The following is a 20497-nucleotide window of genomic DNA, read 5'->3' on the forward strand; positions in this document are numbered from 1 at the left end:
AGAACAAGATGGCTCTGACTTCTTCACTGCCCATTTGTGTGTGTGAGTCTTGTAAATGAGTTACTGGGATTAATGTTTCCTTTGACTGTGAGTTCTGGTGTTATCTTACGGAAAAGTGAGCAGAACATCTCTGGAAGCACTAATGCTGCCATTATCTCCCCCATGCTGTAGTTACCAAGGAGAAGACAATATTATATCACAATGGCCCTAATAATGACCCTCCTATCCAAGTCCCCAGCCAACAGAAATCCTAGATCTTATGTCCACCCTCGCTGTGTTAAGGTGGTTTGCAGGTCCAGCCTGACAGTCACTAAAGGTACCACTCTTGACGCTGCTTCCATTTTACTTGTTTCAACAGCCCCAGACATTGAATGAACCATTGATAATTCCTCTTTGATGTCAGAGATAGGGAAATTATTCAATTATTAGAACCACTGGGAGAATGAATGAAGATGTCCATAAACCTGGGTGACTGAAATATATTCTGAAGAAGATTTGTGGCATCTTCTGTTCTCATTAAAGTTCACCTTTAGTTTCAACTCACAAGTGATTCTGTCTGGCACTCACAAGCAATACTATTCCTTGGCAGACACACATATCAGCATTTCCTCAGCAAAATCTGTAAATATTCACACCAAGTATGACAGATAAAGATTACAAGTAACCATCTTCAGATCAGGACTTTCCACCAAATGTATCAAGAAAAAGTCAGGTTTTATTACCAAATAACTTTCCAAAAAACCTTGGTTTTCAGATCTGGTTGGATTTTGGAATTGCAGAGAAGGGACTGCATACCAGTAGCTCATTCTTATTTCTCCTTAAATCATCCTCTAAGAAGCCTTCTCTGACTACCTATAGTAGGTGAGGACTACGGTTAAAAAGTTCCCCAGGAAAACCTACACTTTTCTTTCATAGATGATCACAGTGCAAAGTCTCTGAAGCAGAAAATCTGTCTCCTTTGTTTCCTGCTGTACCGTATCCTGAGTTACCAAGTTCAATGCTGGCAGACAGTGGGCAATCAATAAACACTTGGTGAATGGATGAGGTAGTGAGTGGGTGACAGATGATTCCTGTTGAGCTCTTAAAGTGGCCTCTTCCCTCCGGTATCTATCTACACAAAATTATCTGTGGCGAGGTCTACTGTGTATTTATTGGTGTCCATTTCCTCCAGCTCATTGACACACAGCCAGTCTACATTTTCCAGCCTCTCTTGCAGTTAGCTTTGACTCTGTGACTTTCTTGCTGAGGAAATGCGAACAGAAGGTATAAATGTTCCCTCCATATCCGCCTCCTAGAATTCCATTGTGACCAACCACGTGGTCCCCTCCTTCTTCCCCTGGCCAAACACAGAGGCTCCAGTAAAGAACAAGGAGGCTCTAGAGGATGGCAGAGCCACACGCTGGAAATGACCCTATAGGACCATGTATCCATTTGCTAGAGCTGCCATAGCAGAGTGCCACAAACTGGGTGGCTTCAACAGCAGAAATTTGTCTTAGTTTGAGATGCTGCAAGCCTGTGATCAAGGTGTTGGCAGAGTGAACACCTTCTGGGGGCAGTGAGGGAAGGCTCTGTTCTATAACTCTCTTTTGGCTTGTAGATGGCCTTCTCCCTGTATGTGCGTCTGTCTGATTTTATAAAGACACTGGTCCAATTGGATTAGAGGCCCACCCTACTCATCTTAACTAATTACATTTGCAACAGCTCTATTTCCGAATAAGATCATGTTTGGAGGCTTTAGGACCTCAACATAGGATTTTTCTTCAACCTGTAATAGGCCACATGGAAGGCCACCTACCAAAGAGGGACATCATTCAGTTGATGTTGTATAAGATACTTTTGTGTCAGTTTTAGGGTTTGCTGTTACAGTAGCTAGTGTCTCTTACCATAGCTAAGACACAAACCCATCATACTAAACTTGGTCTTGAGAGTAACAAAGATAATAATCTACCTATATATAATACTTCTTGGAAATGTAAAAAAAAAGAAAAAAAAGAAAAAAGCAAACTTCAAATTGTCCCTCAGTCTTTAGACTTGTTTCTGTCTGGATTTCCCAACATCTAAGTGCACCATCGGACTGGTCATTTTCTGGAAAGGGTCACTCTCAGTCATGTGATGGCAAGAGAATTAGTCTTGACCTGGGAGGACCCAGGCTTCAGTTCTGCCTCTGCCCCTAAAAAAACAGCATGTTTTCCTTTAAGCCACTGTTTAGTCATTTTCAGAAAGAAAATAATACTTCCCTTCAGAGATTGCTGGATTAATCAAATTAAATTAATCTTCACAATTAGCACAGAGCCTGGCATGGAAGAATTGTGTCACATGGCTTAAAAAAAACCCAAACAAAGAGGCAGATTTCTTATCTGGGAACTGTGCTTTCCCCCTTTGACAGTGGCATTCAATGGCTGAGGTTCACAGGGCTCGGCAACTGTACTAGTAAAATAAACCCGGGGCAGACATCTGAAGGGGTGGCCTGTAGAAGAAGGCATATAAGAATTCTAACTCGGTGAGAAGAACTTCCTACCACTCAGGCCTTTCCAAAGCTAGGCTACATTTTAAGGTAGTGAGCTTTCCGTTTCTGAATGTGTTCCAGACGACAGGACCACTTGGCAGAGGGATTGTGGAGGTCTTTGGAAGGAGTAGCTGGAATAGATTTATAACATGCATATTTCATGACTGTAAGATTGGCAGGGCCTATTAATAGAGGATTAGATATAAAACAGGTACATTCTCATGGAGCACAGAGAGACAAAATTTTGCATGAAAATACACTCAGGGGAAAAACCCTAGTCGGGTGAGGTGTGGCGGGGGAGGGCAGGGCAGCGTGGATGATGGAATCATGGGAGAGAGGAGGAAGCAATGAAGTGGAAGAAAGAGGAGAGGGGAGTTTGTAAACTAAGAGTATACTTCCCTTGTGACATTTTTTTCAGAGAACTTGCCGTACACCATCCTCGGAAAGGGCAGAATACTTCTCAAAACCCATTTTCCTGGTCATTGCCCTGTTCACGTGCTTTGTGATCTCCAATGATCTCTCCATCAAAATCAAGCTCACAGCTCAATATTCTAGGGGAGATCCTACCTGGGCATCTACCCAGGCCACACTCAGCACGAGAGCACCACTCACCAGAACCTGGCGGAACCCCTCTGCACGCAGGGGCCAGACTAACGGGGGCGAGACTGTCCCCAGCAGCGCAGTTCTGAGCAACCGGAGAGCAGGTTTCTGGCGGCAGACTTGCCGGACACAGCGTGGGGATTGCCACCTCCAACACTGACAGGTGGCTTCAAAGGGGGATGCTTTGGAAAACTTCGTGGTCAGTTCCACATATCATAGCTTACGTTCTTCCTCCCTCTCCTACTAGCTAAGAGATAAGCCTCTCCGGCTTCCGTGCTCATCCCCGCCATGCTTAGGGCTTCCTTTCCCCCGCGCATCCTCCCGCTGCTCTCTTTTCCCTCATCAGTTTTCTCTCTGTACCATATGGAACCTCTCTACCACGGCAAATACACTGCCTACCTCCAGCTCCATAGTCCGATGGAAACCCAGCCATCTCCGTGGACCCAACACGTCTCTTGGAATTGTTCATTCTCACCCCAGGGGAGGTGGTCGGGGCTCCAAGTACTCCCTCAGGGCCATTCTAAGATCGTTGCTCCTCTGCAGTAGCATAAGAAACCTTGCTCCTGGGAAGCCTTCTGCCATCTGGATCTGCTTTCAGCTACATGCTTAATTGCTCCAAATGGCAGAAAGGACTAATTTTAGCATTTCTGTCATTTACCAAGTCATACATTTTGCAGCATGAGTTAATCCCACTTAATCTAGGTTGGTATCCTTGCTCGGCCTCTTACTTGCTATTGGACCTTTGGAAAGTTATTTAATCTTTCAGAGCCTCAATATATTTATTTAGGAAATGGGGATAAAAATGCCTATCAAAGGGTGCTATGAATTGAATGACATGATATATAGGAAATCATCATAATAGGCCTTAAAATATGGATTGAATCTGAATAGGAACATCTTCAATCGTGTAAATATAATTCACCCTATGGTAATTCAGAGTTACTTCTAGCTATTTTCTTGATATTAAAACCTATTTGGTAAAACTAATGTGTATGAAACAGTAATGATAGGTACTTGTCATTATAAATTTGTTAAAACCATAGGATGTACAAAGAGTGGCTCCTAAAGTGAACTGTAGACTTGAATTCATAGTAATGTATCAATATTGGCTCATCAATTGTAACAAACGTATCACACCATGCAAAATGTTAATAATACAGGAGACCAGGAGAGGAGGGAAGGGAATATACGGGAATGCTGCATGTTCCACTTAATTTGTCTGTAAACCTAAAATTGCTCAAAATGCAAGTCTATTAATTAAAAAAAAAGACTTGTGTGGAGGTTTGGTTATGTGTTGAGAATTGCTAGCTGGTGATGGGGACATGGGGTTCATTATACATCTTTATCTCTAAGTTTTCCACAATAGTAGTTTTTAAAAACATATTTGTTCAAACAGTTTCTTAACATGTCCAACTATCAGGTATTCCCCTTAATTCATCTAAATTTTACTAATGGTCTATTGATCATCAAACTCAGTGTTAGACATAGTGGGAGGTTCAAGAACAGTTGAAGACATGATGGACTCCTCCTTCAGGAAGTTTAAATCTTGTTGCAGAGGCAAGAGGACTACTTGTGAAATGAGTGAGTCACACCAGAAAACATAGTAGAGATCTTAAACCCATGGCACAGAATGTAAGTTCTATGAGAAATCTGAAGAAAATGGAATAAAAGTTCATTCAATAAATCTGAAAGTTTCTAATCCCACTCCTGGGCATATATACAGATAGAACTCTAATTTGAAAAGATACCATTCACCCCAGTGTTCATAGCAGCACACTTTACAGTAGCTAAGACATGGAAGCAACCTAAATGTCCATCGACAGATTACTGGATAAAGAAGATGTGTGTGTGTGTGTGTGTGTGTGTGTGTGTGTGTGTGTGTGTGTGTGTGTGTTGGAATACTACTCAGTCATAAAAAAGAATGAAATAATGCCATTTGCCACAACTTGAATGGACCTAGAGATTATATAACTCATATAAGTGAAGTTAGAGAAAGTTAGACTATATAATTTATATAAGTGAAGTCACAGAATTTAGATTATATAACTTACAGAAGTGAGTTAGATAGAGAAAGACAAACATCACAGGATATCGTTTGTATGTGAAACCTAAAAAAAATGACACAAATGAACTTATTTACAAAACAGAACAGCCTCACAGACATAGAAAACAAACTTATGGTTACCAAAGAGGAAGGGGCAGGGAGGGATAAATTAGGATTTTGGGATTAGCAAATATAAACTACTGTATGTAAAACAGATAAACAACAAGGACCTACTGTATAGCACAGGGAACTATATTCAATATCTTGTAATAGCTTATGATGAAAGAGAATATGAAAAAAATATATGTATGACTGAATCACTATACTGTACACCAGAAACTAACCGAACATTGTGAATCAACTACAATAAAAAAAAATCTGAAAGTTTCTAAACATCTGAATGTCAGGAGTTCTGCCAGGAGAGATTTATAGGCTTTTCTGACTGACTTTGTGGCACAGGAAGTCACATTCTGTTCAACCTGGTTTGTTGTTGCTGCTGTATTAATCCCTAAGTAAAGGGCTGGAGGCTGTTTTCTGAGCACAGCACAGGGCCAAGCACTGGGTTATCGACGAAATGGTCATTCAGGCGGTTGCTGGCCTTAGACTATTAGTGTGCGCTCTGTGAAGAGTTCAGATAAGGAGAGCAGTTTTGTTTTAGACCAGCTTAAAATAAAAAATATGCCTATGTGTATATGTTTTTTAGATTTATTTTGGCCTTGGTAAAAATCGTTGAGCCCTTGCAGAGTACTTCTAGTGAATTTTGCCTTATTAGAGAATGAAATGATGGTTCTGCATAAGATTTTAATGTCAAGTCTCACCAAATTTATATATGAAGTGATTTATCAAAAAAAAAAAGAAATAGAAGATTGTATATTTAGATTTTCATAGAGAAGCTCGGAAATTATAACTCCTTGGGAACCAGGAACATTTGAGACTCTCTGCGGAAGACTATTTGTTATTCTAAAATTAGATCTCAAAATCAAATTTCCTGAAACACAAAGTCAAGGGAGTTATAAATTTCAAGTTTTGGCGGCTTGGGCAACACACAGGTATCTGCAATGGCTTTTAATCTAGATCCTGGAAAGGAGAGTGGGGGTTTAGATCTAAGTAATCTTTCTTTTTTTAGCTGGCGTAGTCTTTCAAATAGTAAATAAACTTTTGAGGAGGCAGAAGAATCTCTCTGCTCTGGAATTGCTTTTTCTGACTTCTTAGGGGAGCTTGTAAGTCACTCCCTGTGTTCCCAACTGCTGCTGATTCCTAGAAATTTCCCAGGTTTTAAGAAACAAACCCAAGGAACTACAGCTTTTATCTGGAGAAGAGAAAGAAAGGTCTTTGTGAGCACACTTCACTCACTGCCACATAGATGGAATAGCAGTCATGTGACAGAACACGAGGTGCCTCCACCCATTCCTTTATCCCTGCAACCACTCTGTCAAGGAGCTACCAGTGTCTTCAGAGGAAGAAAGTGAGGGTCAGTTTGTGATGTGCCTAAGGACACACAGCTAGTATGTGGCTAAGGGTTTGAATCTAGATCTGCCTGGCTTCCATAGCCTTCGCTTCCTATCATGATGCTTTTATAGTTTTAGTTGGTTGACTCTGGGGTGACACACCAAGCCAAGGAGAAAAGGTTCTTATTCTCTGAAGCTGTTCAAATTATTATGGGAAAGACCATCAGTATATAAAACAAAGGAGTCACCTCTTCTTAGGAGAATTTGAGGGCCAGCCTCTCCTGGACTAAAATATCCCCCTTTCTTCCAATCTACAAAACTGCTATTTATGTATATTATTGGAGATTCCACCATTATCTATTCAATCCTTTGTTAGATATTTCTTTCTCTTGGTTCTTCTTTTTAAAAGGAAAACACACCCAAGAAAGAGATGGCATATTCATGCTTAACACCACGGTCTTAATAGTCAGTTAGTTATATTTCTTTTCCCTTTTCAGACAAGATCAGAGTCTCCAAAGCTACTAGACAAGGAAGGATACAGTCCCAGGGTGAGACCCCATAGAGCATAAGGCAGCTGGGAAATTCGTAACAGAAGAGGTTAGTAAACTAGTTCTGATGTTTAAACAGAAGTTATTTGTCCATTGACAAAGGTTTTCACACTTTGAGAAAAAATGCTTCATTTTTGCTCAGGCTTCCATTGAAATAACAGTGCAATGAAATTTTGTCCTAGAGTCCCAGCGGGTGATCGCTGGTTATCAGCTCATGCAGGTAAGCTCAGAAGGGAAAGGACTGCATGTGCAGTGAGCCCGACTGCATGTGAGCCCAACTGCACAGACCCCGTGCTAGGGGCTGACGGACCTCGTCACATTTAGCCTTCACAGTTACTCTGAAAGACAGGTTATTAGACCCATTTTGCAGGTATTATTCATAGGAGCCACAATTTTAAAAAGATGCAAAAGCCAATTATTCCTCAATTACAGATCATTTTATAGTCAAAGACAAAACCAATAAACCTGTTTTCAAGTCCTGTGTTTGCCATTAACAAGTTGTGTACCTTTAGCTAGGCAGCTTACTTTAACTCTCAGTTTTCTAATCCACTATAAAAAAGAGGCTATTAATGACTTAACCTAACACCCAGAGCTTTCAGATGAAGTAGCTAGTCCAGTTTTTTTGGGGTAAGGACTCATCACAGGTCCCTAGAGGAGGAGGCCAGGAAGAAGGAGGTGGATTGTCAATCCTTAGAAGAAACCCTGGGTCTATCTCACAATTTTGCTCAAGGCCAGCTCTTCCCTCTAAATATCTTCTGTACTCATACTCAGCATTGTGGCTCTTTATTCAGCTTTGAACTGTCAGATTTTCTATAAAATGGCCATAAATGACAAGATTAAAAAAAATCTAAAGGCTTACAGTCATTTTTATATTATTTATATATAAGGGACACACATAGTTTAGAGATCATAATACTGAGAATGCATCTCCAGATCAGCCGGAGGGAACATCACCTCGATACAAGCAGAACATCTGTGAACAGGAGTCAAAGCCATTCATGTCAGTAGACTGAGTAACTTGATTCCACTGAGTTTCTTGACTCCTTACCAAGTAAAAAGTGGACAGAAACAGAGGAGATAACCAAAAGAGATCTGTTGCAAGATGAACATCTGAACAGTAGACAGAGGACACGCAATAGTAGATGAGATTTAGCAGTAATATTGAGACTAGCTCCTCCAATCCTAAAAGTTTAAGGTTTAAAGCTCCAGTCTTCTCCTCCACATCTTTCCTGTGCCTAAATGGAGAAGTACATTTTTCTGGAATACTTCCATAATAGTTTCTGTTGGCAAGCTGCTCTCCAGAGGAGATCAAGGTGGCCACACTGACAGGAAGTTGCCCCCTTGAATCCAGGCCTAGGAATTCTAAAAGGCAGTTAAGAATGTGAGCAGGTAACTAGGCAGCCGCGGTCCCCGTGTCAGCCGGGGCTGCGGTCCTGATGCCGCCCTGGGGCTCAAGGATCGGCTTTCAGACTTACCCACGGGGCAGCTGGCTCCTATTCCACTAAGTCTATTGTGGCCTGACTCAAGAGAAATCTAGGAAAGTAAGTGATTTCCAGGCTAAGTAAGGAATTTAGCAGAAAGACGATTCTCCCACTTCCCGTCTTCCCCCTACTTTTGGGTGTTATACTGGTGAGATCCCAGAGTCTTTCCACGACTTAGGAGTGCCCTGAAATGTACAGGGTCTTGCAGGAGCTGGTGTGGGGTTCCTACCATAGTCTTCATTGCTTGAATGAAGGAGTCTGTCTCTGTGACCATTTGGTAGGAAAACCTAATGTCCCACCCAACTAAACTGAAGACTGGAAGAAACAACAAATTTGTACCAAGGGTTCCAACTCCTGGGAGACGGCGTGCCAACGAAATATTTAAAAGCACCAAAAGGGTGAAGAATGGTGAGAACCCATCTCTGGGGGAAGGAACTGCTCACCCAGGTGACCTTGGTGAGCACTTTAGGAAATTGCCTTTCCCGGGAACTGGGCATAAGTCTCAGAAGTGTTAGTGTGGCTTTGTTTCAAGAGAACATTCAGAATCCCCACCATTATAGTCACCAGGCTTTGAAGCTGGAGGGAAAACACCCTTTGTCTGAATAGTGATTTGAATACCCATATGCTTAACTTGTCTCTGAGGGAGGCCTGGGGCAACTGGGGCCACCAAGGTGTAGAAAACTAAGCCAGTTGTGCAGTGGGAACTCCCGAAAGAAGGAAGAACTGCCTCACAATGGAATGGCGCTCTAAAAATGCTGATTTTCCAAAGTTTCAAGAGCAAACACATAATTGGGGGGGGGGGAGCTTGTGTTCTTAAAAGAATCAATACCTGTTTTTACTAGTAACAAAATTAAATGGCTTGCCTTTGAAAAACTAACAAGCCTCCTTCACCACAAAAAGGGGCTGTGATTCCTTTATTTCTATCAAGCCTGACATTAAGGGAGGAGATGGTTGAACAAAATTAGCAGATGTGGAAAACCAAGCTGGAAGATGATGTCCTTTTACCTGTGACATCTAGGTAGAAGATTTTAAACAAGTTCATCATGAGCTGCATATTTGCATTTGTTTTCTTCCATGTTTCCTAGTACAAGGACATTTTTAGGTATATAAAGTTTAGATTCTTACACAAACACTCCTTTTCCTTGCTTTTATATGAAATTATTCACGTGAAATATTTATCCCGTGTGTCTCTGGCAGTTCTTTCTAAGGTTTGGCCTATTTTAAGAATCTCTATAAAGCTAGTTTCATTAATAATTTGGTAAATATTAAAATACCCTACAGTTAGCTCTAAACAGACTATCACTAACTCATTTTACTCAGATTGATAGCAAGCTAATAGTTTGACATCTAGAAAATTTATAATAGTCTTCAGTTAAGGTGTTCTGGTCTACCCTATATGCTTGTATTCATTTTATACCATTGACTAGGTAAGATTTTACTTTTCTTTTTATTTCTTAGCTATACCCTGAATATTTTTATTTGATTTAAAAATAAGCTTGAAAGTTTATATGCAAAAATATTAAATAGATTTATATTAAAATATATAATTTTAGTAGAACAGAAAAGCTTTAGCAGTATTATACATGGTTATTATAAATACTGTGTACAAAAAAAATAAGAAAAATAACCCCCATGACATCACCATTTAAAGATAACCACTATTAACAGTTCCACGTTTATCCACTGAGTTTTTATTTCTATCATATAATCGTAGGTGCTGAGACCATGTGTCTGAACCTTGTTTCATTCTGTATCAAACTTACCATTGTAAGTATTTTCCTATATCAATTTTTCATAAAATATTTAAAGTTGCATAACATTTCTTAATATGGGTTTAAATATTTTATTTAACCCTCCTTTCATTGTGATATATATAATATCTCTCTAATATTGCAATTAAAAATTTTTTGCATTATTTCCTAAACAAACTTTCCCAGGAGTAAGAGGATAAGGCCAAAAGATTTGATCTTTTTTCAGATTTATAATCCACACTATCACATGACTTTCTGTTCACCAGCAGTGTGAGAATGTCTGTGTTCTCATTCCCAACCCGTTTGAGAGTGTGTTTCACTAAATTCCTATATCCTCACCCAAATATTCTAATATTCTCTTTTTCTTTTCTCCTTGAAATTCATTTTTAGTACTTCATTTAAGTACCAAATTGCTTTGCATTTCTTTGGTTGCTGATGCAGTTAAACGTTTTTTTTGGTCAGATTTATTATTCATTTATAGCCATCTTCAGTAAATTTTCCCGAACTCACTTTTGAAACACCCTTTTATGTAGCTTTTCCTTTTGGCTGATGTCAAAGTATTTCTAGGACCAGCTCCAATAAATGTATACGTTCTCTTTTGATGTGGTAAAAACTGACAAGCCCCCAGAAGTGACGGTTTCTCTAATGTTGGTGTTGTTCCAAAGGTCCACACAGAGCGCTCGATTCAATGATGCTGTAACATCCTGCAGGACGATGACCTAGCTGTAATTACAGATTCTTCTTCTGCACCAATAATCTTGTGCCCCCTTGTTATGAGAACTCTTACCACTGCTTATTTTGAAATAATATTTTAAAATCAGAATTAAAATTGCATGTTTCTGTATTCCATCTTAAGAGAAGGTCCTAAAAATCAACTTAGCCATGAAGTTGGGAAAAATCCAAGCCACAGGTCATAATGTTCCTGTTGCCCAAGATAACTTGGCTGAGAGATGCTGGAGGAGACAGATATATAGGAGGAGACTTTCCTTTGGCACAGAATTGGTGGCACAAGAAAATGAAAGAGGAAACTATCAATTTAAAAAGGCCATTTTCTTATTTACTGAAATAGAGCTCATCTCCCAAACAGGGCTTCTACATACAAAACGGAAACCAAAGTATGTCACTCCTCCACCCAGGATCACCCTGGCTCTCCATTTCACTGGAATAGAATGTAGGTCCCACCCACCCCGAGCCCACCTCTGCCATCTCCCCTTTCCTCTCTGTCCCTCTCATTCACTCTGCTCCAATGCTCCTGGCCTCTGGGCTGTTCCCGGAACAAGCTGAGCAAACTCCTCCTTCGAATCCACCTTCACATCAGCTCTGCCTGCGTGTTCTTCCCCTCGAGGTTTTCGGGACAAATGCTTGCTTACTCTTTCTAATATTTGCTCAAATGTCACCCTCTCCATGAGAGCTATCCAACCTCCTTACTTAACATTGCAACCTGGATCCTGTCCTCCCATATCTGAACCCCCTTGCCCTGCTCTACCTTTTCCCCCATAATAATGATCACCTAACATCATATCTAATTACTTGTCATGTGTATTGTCTAACCTCCTGTTAGAATGTAAGTTCCAGCAGGGATCCTCATTTTGTTCACCAACATATATCCAAAGGACTGAGAACAGTACTGGCAAATTGACATTCAAGTGTATTTGTGGAATGAATTTAAAACTTTAAAAAGGAAAATACAGATGGAGAGTGTGCCATGGATGGCATCTGACTGGGTGGCTAGAAGAAGTATATGATCTGAGTCATATGTCAACTCTTTGATAATGTAGATCAGTACTGTTGATTCACTGTTAGACAAACATTTATCAGTCACAGGTGATGTGTCAGCACTGTGCTAGACCCAGGGATACAAGGGGGAGAAAATGTCACCTCCATCCTCACTGAATGTGAAGACTAGCAGCACATAGGAGGCATCCAACCCAGTCTTACAAGGCGAGTGGGGGGTGGTTAGGAAAGACAGAGTGGCACGCTGAGATCTGGGGCAGGAGGAGGCTGGAGGAAGGGCATGAAGAAAGTGTGCAGAAGGCTTTTCAGATGAAGGAAGTAGCACGTTCAAAGGTCTGGCACGACGTGGCCTTGCTTACCCTCAACTCCATGTGCCGGAATTTGGACTTTACTCTGAGAGCAGTGCGGAGTCATGGAAACACTGAAACAGTGTCTAATATGACCAGATTCACATCTTAGAAAGCACACTGTCCTCTGATTCTCAAGGTGTGTTACACAAACATTTTAATGAATGCTTACTATAATCAAAATGCTCTTTCTTTGTGCTTTGGGGGAAATTAGAATAGTATGTCTAGGAAAAGAAATTAAAATTATATTGGTAAACTACGTCTTAAGACTAAGAACGAGAGGTATTAAAAAACGTGGAGTTTTCCAAAGTTCACCACAATATGTTTGTGTTGGAAAAAATAGAAAAATCTTTTGAAATTTAATGAATTACTTACTTTTCTTTTAATTAGTTTTTTCTAAATTATTAAATAAATTCAGTTTTCTTTCTTTCTTAAAATTATAAACTAAAAACAAGTTAAAAAAACTGAGAAGGAACATATTTACAACTTACGATGCTAGAAAACTTTGTTGTGGCTTCAGAAATGGGCAGCAGAAGCAGGCTGATATGCATTCTCGAAAGCACGTTTGATACATGAGACTAGAATTTACAAAGAGGCAGTGATATTCTTTGTAAGCTGCTGGCCCTTTCTGCCTGGGGAGGACAACCATGCTGTCATTGGTCATAAGGTGTAAAGAGCCACCCTGTGCTACACTGTCATGTATCCAATGGTGACCTAGGAGACCCTACAGTGACCTCAATTAAAAAAAAAAAATCTCTGGGCAGAATATCCTTCCATGACCTTATTCCACCTTTCTGACGCTAAATGATCTGTAGTCATTTCTGGGATTTCATCAGGGAGTTGGGATTGTGGGGAGGTGAAAAGCGTTTCCAGAAGAGTTTATGTTGCTTAAAGTTAGAATGTTACATTCTTGATTGGGTGTATCTGTTCAACGTTTGTCAAATTCAAAACAGTGCTATGGATTCTGCAAGAGGGAGATTGTATCGTGTACCTCCCTCAGAACATTCTTATGAATAAGAAATTTTCTGGGTAAGACTTTATAGATAATTATTTGAGCTCTGTTTTTGTATTTTTGGCATGTTTTCCAGCACCACCAAGTAATTCTCTGGTTCTAGGCAGACACTTACTGGGTGTCCTACAAGTTTAACTCAGTTCTGACACCGTCTACCTGGAGATAGTGTTCGATCCCACAGGTTAAGAGTTTACTCTTCAGTCCTTCTCCCCCCCCCCGACCCCCACCTTCTCAGAGGTCAGTGGGTGGGGCTAAAAGTTCCAACCCTCTCAGTCACTTGGTCTTTCTGGTGACTAGTCCCTTTCTGAGACTAGAAGACCAAATTTAAGCCACTTAGCATAAACTCAGGTGCACTCCAAAGGGAATCCTTATAAATAGCAAAAGACACTCCTCTCTCTCAGGAATTCTGAAGATTTTAGGAGATCTGCCAAAAACCAGGGACAAAGACCAAATATACTTTTTATTATACCACTGTATTATTCCCCTTTTATATAGCAATAGATAAAAGTGCGGGTTCCAGAGCCAGACCACCTGGGTCCAAACCAGGTGCTGCAACTAACTAGGTTTGTGATCTTAGACCAAGGTACTGAACCTCTTTTTGCCTTAGTCTCCCATCTATAAAACGGAGATAAGAGTGATGGAGTTCAGGACATGCTCCACAAAATATGTCACCTTGGCAAATTAGATACCTTTAACTTGAAGAAATTTTAAAAACAACAGAAGCAGGAAGGTCACTCTGATCTCCCCACCCTCAGCCCTTCTTCCCTGAAACAGGTTGTAAAACTCCCATGTGAGAGATGCCCTCCCTGGACCAGGAGGAAGGAAGGCATTCTTATCACCAGAGACACGGGATCTGGGACCAAAAAAAATCTGTACAAACAAACCTTGTTAAACTTAGACCTGTGCTTCCCAGTTACTTCTTCACCACATATGACCCCAAGCCCCAGCCCCTTTGTCTTGTCAATTCTTCACAGATTTATTGTTTCTTTGTCTAAAAAGTATAAAAGCTTCCTGCTTTGGTCACGTCTTCAGATCTTCATTTTCTTGTGAAGGCTTCCAGGTACAATGTAAAAATATGACCAAATATATATGCTTTTCTCCTATTAATCTGTCTTTGTCAGTTAAACTTTAAACCAAGGCAGGGACCCGAAGGGGACAACTTCTTCCTTCTGTACAACAGTCCTCACCTCACAGCATTGCAGTTAGTTGATACACACAAGCCCTGGGAATAGCGCCTGTACAGGGTGAGAGCTTCGCAAAGATCAGCTATTACATCTACCAAGTCTTACGTGTGCTTTGAAGAAAAGTCAGCATTAAAGAATTCCCTGAAATAGGTGACTATCAATTCCAGAATTAATGATCACATTGGAAATCGTTCACATCCCATTTTAACTTATTTAATGGCATTGTTCATTGTCTAATGAACAATGATCACAACCATGTCTTAAGTTACCCCTAGCGAATCAACAGTTAACAGAAACTTTAAGGTGGCCAAACTGTGTTCATTTCATGTTGTAGTCATTTCGACTTTCCTGTTGAGTTTTGTTTTTGTCTTTTCCCAGCAGTTACATTTTTTCGAGTTCAGAAGCAGCGTGCTGCATTACATAATCTAGGCCTAAGAGTTGTAACATCTTCACCCACATTAAGGTATTAGAACTGCTAAAAGGTAAACTGAAGCCTATGACAAAATTTTAAGAGTTGATGTGAGCAGAAATCAGTTTGAATTAGGCAGTGCCAAAGTGGAAGTGGCTAGGAGCCCTCCACTGACAGGAGCTAGGGAAAGACTTTTTATAGAGAAGATGCAGACATTTTGCTGGACAGCAAGGACATTATTTGATTGGCTACAGCTTAAGCCTTTGCCTTATTTAAATTAAAAAAAAAAACAAAAACAAACTAGTTGCCTGTCATGGTTAGTCGTCCTTGGGTTTCGAGATTTTAACCCTGATGGATGGACCAGTTAAGGTTTTGGTTTCCTTACATATGGATGCTACCAGGGCATTAGAGTCACCACAGTGTAATGGCCTCCTTGTTTAATTAATTTAACAAAAAAATGCAGTAGTCAACAATGTCACTGAATTAACAGAGTGGAACTGAGACCCAGAAACGTGCCCCACAGCTACCACAGCCTAAGCATGCCTCCCCAAAGGGCCTTATTTAAGAAGCACTGGAATCCTCAGTGCAGCTGTCAAGAGCCAGGAGAGTCACCATAATATCAAAACTGCATCTTTTATTCCTAAGTATGACTTAACTCAAAAGGATAAATTTTCCTTTCTTCAGAAGTTAAGTTTCCACCTATTTGGAATTCAGCAGGAGGGATTAACTTTGATAAACCAGGAACTGCTGGTCATGTCCAGAAAATGTAAGAAATAAATCTTTATTTTGGCTTCTATTCTTTTAAGGATCACACAAATATACTCATGATTGGAAACCTGCATTCTTCTTTGCAGACTTTAGTGCCAAAAATAGAAAAATTTAACTTGATGGCATTTCTACCTAATTCATTCATCAAATATTTAGTAAGGAAGTATTATGTCGCAGGCACTATCCTCAATAGTGAAAAACAGCAATGGAAAAGTCCCTGCCCTCATAAAGCATTTGCTGTGGAGTGGACACATTGTAGAGTGTATATATTGCACAGTGTATACATAATGGAGTGTATACATCGTGGAAGGAGACTAAGAGAAAACAAGTGAGTGAGATATATTATGTGATAAAGAGAAAACTCTTTAGAAAGGTCAGGGAAGGCCTCACTATGAAGGCAACACTTAGCAAAGACCTAAAGGAGATGAGGGCTTTCTAGGGGAAAAACATTCTAGGCAAAGGACCTAAGAGACACAAAAGTTCTGAGGTGTGGGATGCATCGTGTTTGAGGAACAGCAATAGGGCCAGTCTGGTTGGAGCAAAGTGAGCAAGGCAAATAGATGAAATGTTAAGTGTAAAAGTGAGAGAGAAATCAAGAATGACTCCAAGGTTTTCAGCCTGAGCCACTGAAAGCCTGGAGTAGCCATGGGCTAAACAGGTTTGGAGAGATGGAATTAGACATGCAATATTAGACACGCTAAGTTCGAGAAACCTGTTTATTAACTATCTAAGCACCAATGTGGGATAAGCAGTTGGCTTTACCATCCTTCTGTGTCCTGAATGTAGTCCTTACAGCTAAGTGCTTCTATAGTACTGAGATATAGTTGAATTGCTACTTGATATAAACATGTTTATGAACTTCTATAGAAAATTCAGCACCTCAACACTGCTTTCAGAGGAAGTAAAATACTAACAGGAAGAATATAATTTGAATACTTTTAATGAATAGAAAGAGTCCCAAATAGAGCTGACTCTGCCTGCAGCAGCTACAACACGCGCTGAAAGGCAAAACATAGCAGGCTTAACTGCAGTTTGATCTCCAGTAGGCAGTGGTTTTTAGGGTCTCCACACTCTTTAGTACTAAGTATAAAATGGTTTTTACTTTCAAGCACACAGAAAAACACTGTTTCCTGTGCCAGATATGTATTTTTGCACAGAACTAGTTTAAAAGGTCTCAGCATGAATGCCCAAATCGTAATTGACCTCTGTCAGGGCTGTCGGTAGCTTCAAGAGATGGAGAGGAAGAAATGAAAAGGAAATGTAGAGAGAAATCTGGGGCAACAGGGAATGGCAGTGAGGAAATTTCGGGAAACACAAAACTTAGAGTAGAATTTGGAAACGCAGATGCCCCCTGGAGAGAGGCAGGTAGTGCACCCGGGTAGAGCCACCCTCGTGCACCCAGGCGCATGCGCACCATGCACAATAACAGGAAGTGGTGGGGACTGCGGTGATCCATCAGCTGGGCACAGGTTTCCTCCGAGAGGGAGAGGGGCGTTGGGGGGGTTCTTCGTTGCCATAGAAGGCTGGGAGCACAGCAGTCAGAGCTTGCGTGATTTCCAGAAAACCCAGATATCTAGATATTTATGTGAACTCTCTAGATTTTTAAATGTTAGCGTTTAGTTCACATTTCCAAGCAGTAGGATGTAAGCCCAACAAAACGTGTCTGCAAGCTGTTTCTGGTCTTTAGCCCCCCGCACTCCACAACTTCTGACATTGCCATTTACATACACATAGTTTTAATTATTGAGTAAACTGAGCCCTTAAAGTCCAACATAGTTTCTCCTACACAGGAGAAACCGTTCTTTTTTGTGTATGACTTGGAGTTTCTGTTTCCATGTGAAGTTTTAATATTCGAATGCAAAAGAGTAAAAATAAGGTAATGATAAAGAATTCCCTTCCTTTTCGGGATTTTTAAGAATGAAAGTTATTGGCTTTTATTATTATCCCTGCATAAATCTTCTCAAAGTCTACATTAAATTAAGTATGATGCAGAGGAAGGCTGTCATGCCCTGCTGCACACCAAACAGGTTGAAATTTCTTCAAGGTTCTCCTGGAATATTTTTTTAAGGATGTTCAGCGTCAGAAATCATATAGACTGATGGCAATGGACTGATTCTGACTAGAACAAACAAGGGGAAGGAGAGATTCTCATTATGATTAAGGCCAGGCTTCATAGTCTCTCCTATAACTCATTTTATCCATCATTCTATATAGAAATGTCCATTAAAAAGCAAGCTTACTGGATAAGCAAATAGCTTTGGGGAAATGTGTCAATTCCATTTGTGTTCAGATCCTCATGGCCTCTAAGCTAGGGTAACCTAAGGAGACAATTGGAACATTGTTGGGGGGCTGTGATTTGAGAAAGACCTGGGAAGAGTTCTATCTTCCAGGAAACTTTCCTAAGAGACTCTTGCTATGGTGGTTTCATCTCTACTCATATAAACAGACTGGGGATGGGGGTGGGGGTGTCTTCATTTTTTCCCCCTAAAATAATTGAGAAAGCATATATCCCCAGAGTGGGATAATGTCTTAAAACTCCTACCAGATAACTCCTTATGTGAGAGAGTGACTTAAAAAAATTAACCAACAAGGACAGGGAGCTGAGACAGCAAGAGCATGGAATAAGGACAGAGGCTCCAGAAGTCTGGAAAGGAGATGGACTGGTGGTGTAAAGGTGTCACTTAATTCTGCCTAGTGCTAGCTCCAACTCCCAGGAGAGGGAGGATGCAAATGGAGACTTCCAATCACTTCTCATAGGGTCCCACCAGTGACAAGTCAAAATGTTCTCAGGGTTTTGGGGAGTTTTTTTTTAAAGTAGCTATGGCTTCACAAGAAAATAGGAACAACTTAGAATTTAGAGAGGAAAGACCATTTTAGTTAACTTCACCCCACCCCCATTTTGTAGATAATGCCAGATCCCTTCAGGAAAATGTTTAATGACTAGAGAAAAGATGTGTGGAGAGCAATGGAGGGAAAAGCGAGGTTGGAAGAGCTTGGTTCAAGAGGAAATGTCGACTGTGTCTTGGTCACTTACCTATAAATTGAGTAGGTGTTACTTTGCAAACTTTGGAGAGATTTGCTGGCATAGGGTAGGAAGGGGTAAGCTTGAGGTCAGTGGCTGCTGGTGAAAATGTGACCTGTCTCACAAATAAGGAAGTTCTCTGCTGTGGGCTCTGGTGCAGATGCCAGCTAGCCATGTGTCTGCTCAGTGATTTCTTTGGCACTTTGTAAAACCCTGTAGGATTTCAGGATATTAGTGCTTCCCCCTGACTTACTCTTCATAAATGGTCCTTTTAGACACCCTTTGCTACCAGTTAGCTGCATGTGAAACTCCTTTTATTAAAAGAGGGAAGGGGAGGTGCCTTTCTTTTTCATTGCCTTATCAGGTTAGAGATTTTTCTTTTCTTTTTTTTATTTGGACCATTGTATTCTTTTATTCTTGTTAAATAACTGTCGGTTAGGGATGTTTAGTCATCTAATGGGATCTAACTGTGTTCTCAACCCACAACAGCTTTAGATACAGGGGTGCTTACAGCCAAAGATTATGTTGACTTTTTATTTCTCAAGGAGGAAGACCTCACCAAATAACGCATGGTAAATGCTTTTTTGTTTCAAAGATCTGAAATAGACAGGAGTTTCTTGGTGTTGGATAATCTTTCTCTACTCGGTTAGATTATTAAATCAACGTTTCCATTTACAAATAGGATACTCCTTGAGTGAATTACATCAGAAATGGGTAATTCTACACCAGTTCACCTAATTGATACAGAATTTCTTTGCATAAATCCCTTGGGTCTGCCTTCATCTTTTCCCAGATGTTGTCGTAATAGCTCAGTAGTTAGAGGAAGCAATTCTGTTCAAACGAGATAGACACACAAGGCAAGGCAAAATATGGGCTGAGCTGGGAAACAGCATCATGGAAACAGACCTACAGCAAAAGAGGAAGAAGCCCTCCTGGGTTCTGCTTGGGTTGAGCTTGCTGATGGCAGGACTTCTATGGAGGGGATTTCTGTGCTTTCCCACTGCGTAGCCACCAAGGGGCGTGCAGAAGGACCAGCATGGAAGTGAAGGTGTCACTGTTAGGTTAGATGGAGCTGCGTGGGCATCCTCCATGCCCCAAAGCAGGATGCAATCTGTGAAATTTATGCCTTCTCCCTCTGAATCCGTTCTGGGTGGGTAAGAGTGAACTTTGGCATCGGATTTCCCTGAATCTAAATCTGCTCACTGCCTGTTACTAACAAGTCCCTGAACCACTTGAAGCCTCCATTTCTTTGTCTCTAAAAACACAGGATAATAAGATACCTGCTTCATGGGGTTGTGTGAGGATTTAAGGAGACGGTTCAGGCAAAACAACCCAGAGCTTGACACACAGCACCAGGATAAAGCAATCGAGGAATTCTTGTCTCTAAAGTACATACTATGTGAAATGTTTGGTGGCTTCCTTGCTCACTGTGGATTAGGCAAAGAGGAAAGATAACAGGGCGTTGGTAGAAGAGGAGAGAGAAGGGGAATCAGAGGACTGGACTGGAACAACCCCAGTGAGAGGGGGAACGCAGATAGTTCTAAATGGTAAGAGGCAGACAAGCAGAAAGAAGCTTTCGATTAAGATAAGCCCCAAGCATAGCTGTGTGTATTGTAAGAAAATCATTCAATTCCGGCATTCTG

General features: G+C 40.7%; 1 protein-coding gene across 3 annotated transcripts in view; it reads left to right on the forward strand.

Annotated features, from left to right (window-relative positions):
- The first annotated feature begins 8552 nt into the window (after positions 1–8552).
- DYRK2 (dual specificity tyrosine phosphorylation regulated kinase 2) overlaps positions 8553–20497 on the forward strand; it is a 34273-nt gene continuing 22328 nt past the window's right edge. For all 3 annotated transcript variants that reach the window (XM_072973036.1, XM_072973038.1, XM_072973037.1), the window contains exons 1-2: positions 8553–8687; positions 10342–10394. Coding sequence is in view for 1 of the 3 variants with exons in the window: in XM_072973037.1 (XP_072829138.1) it covers positions 10353–10394 (42 nt within the window). In the remaining 2 variants the exon portion in view is untranslated. The remainder of the gene's footprint in view (positions 8688–10341; positions 10395–20497) is intronic.

The sequence above is a fragment of the Vicugna pacos genome, chromosome 12 (assembly GCF_048564905.1).
Source record: "Vicugna pacos chromosome 12, VicPac4, whole genome shotgun sequence".
NCBI classification, from domain to species: Eukaryota; Metazoa; Chordata; class Mammalia; order Artiodactyla; family Camelidae; genus Vicugna; species Vicugna pacos.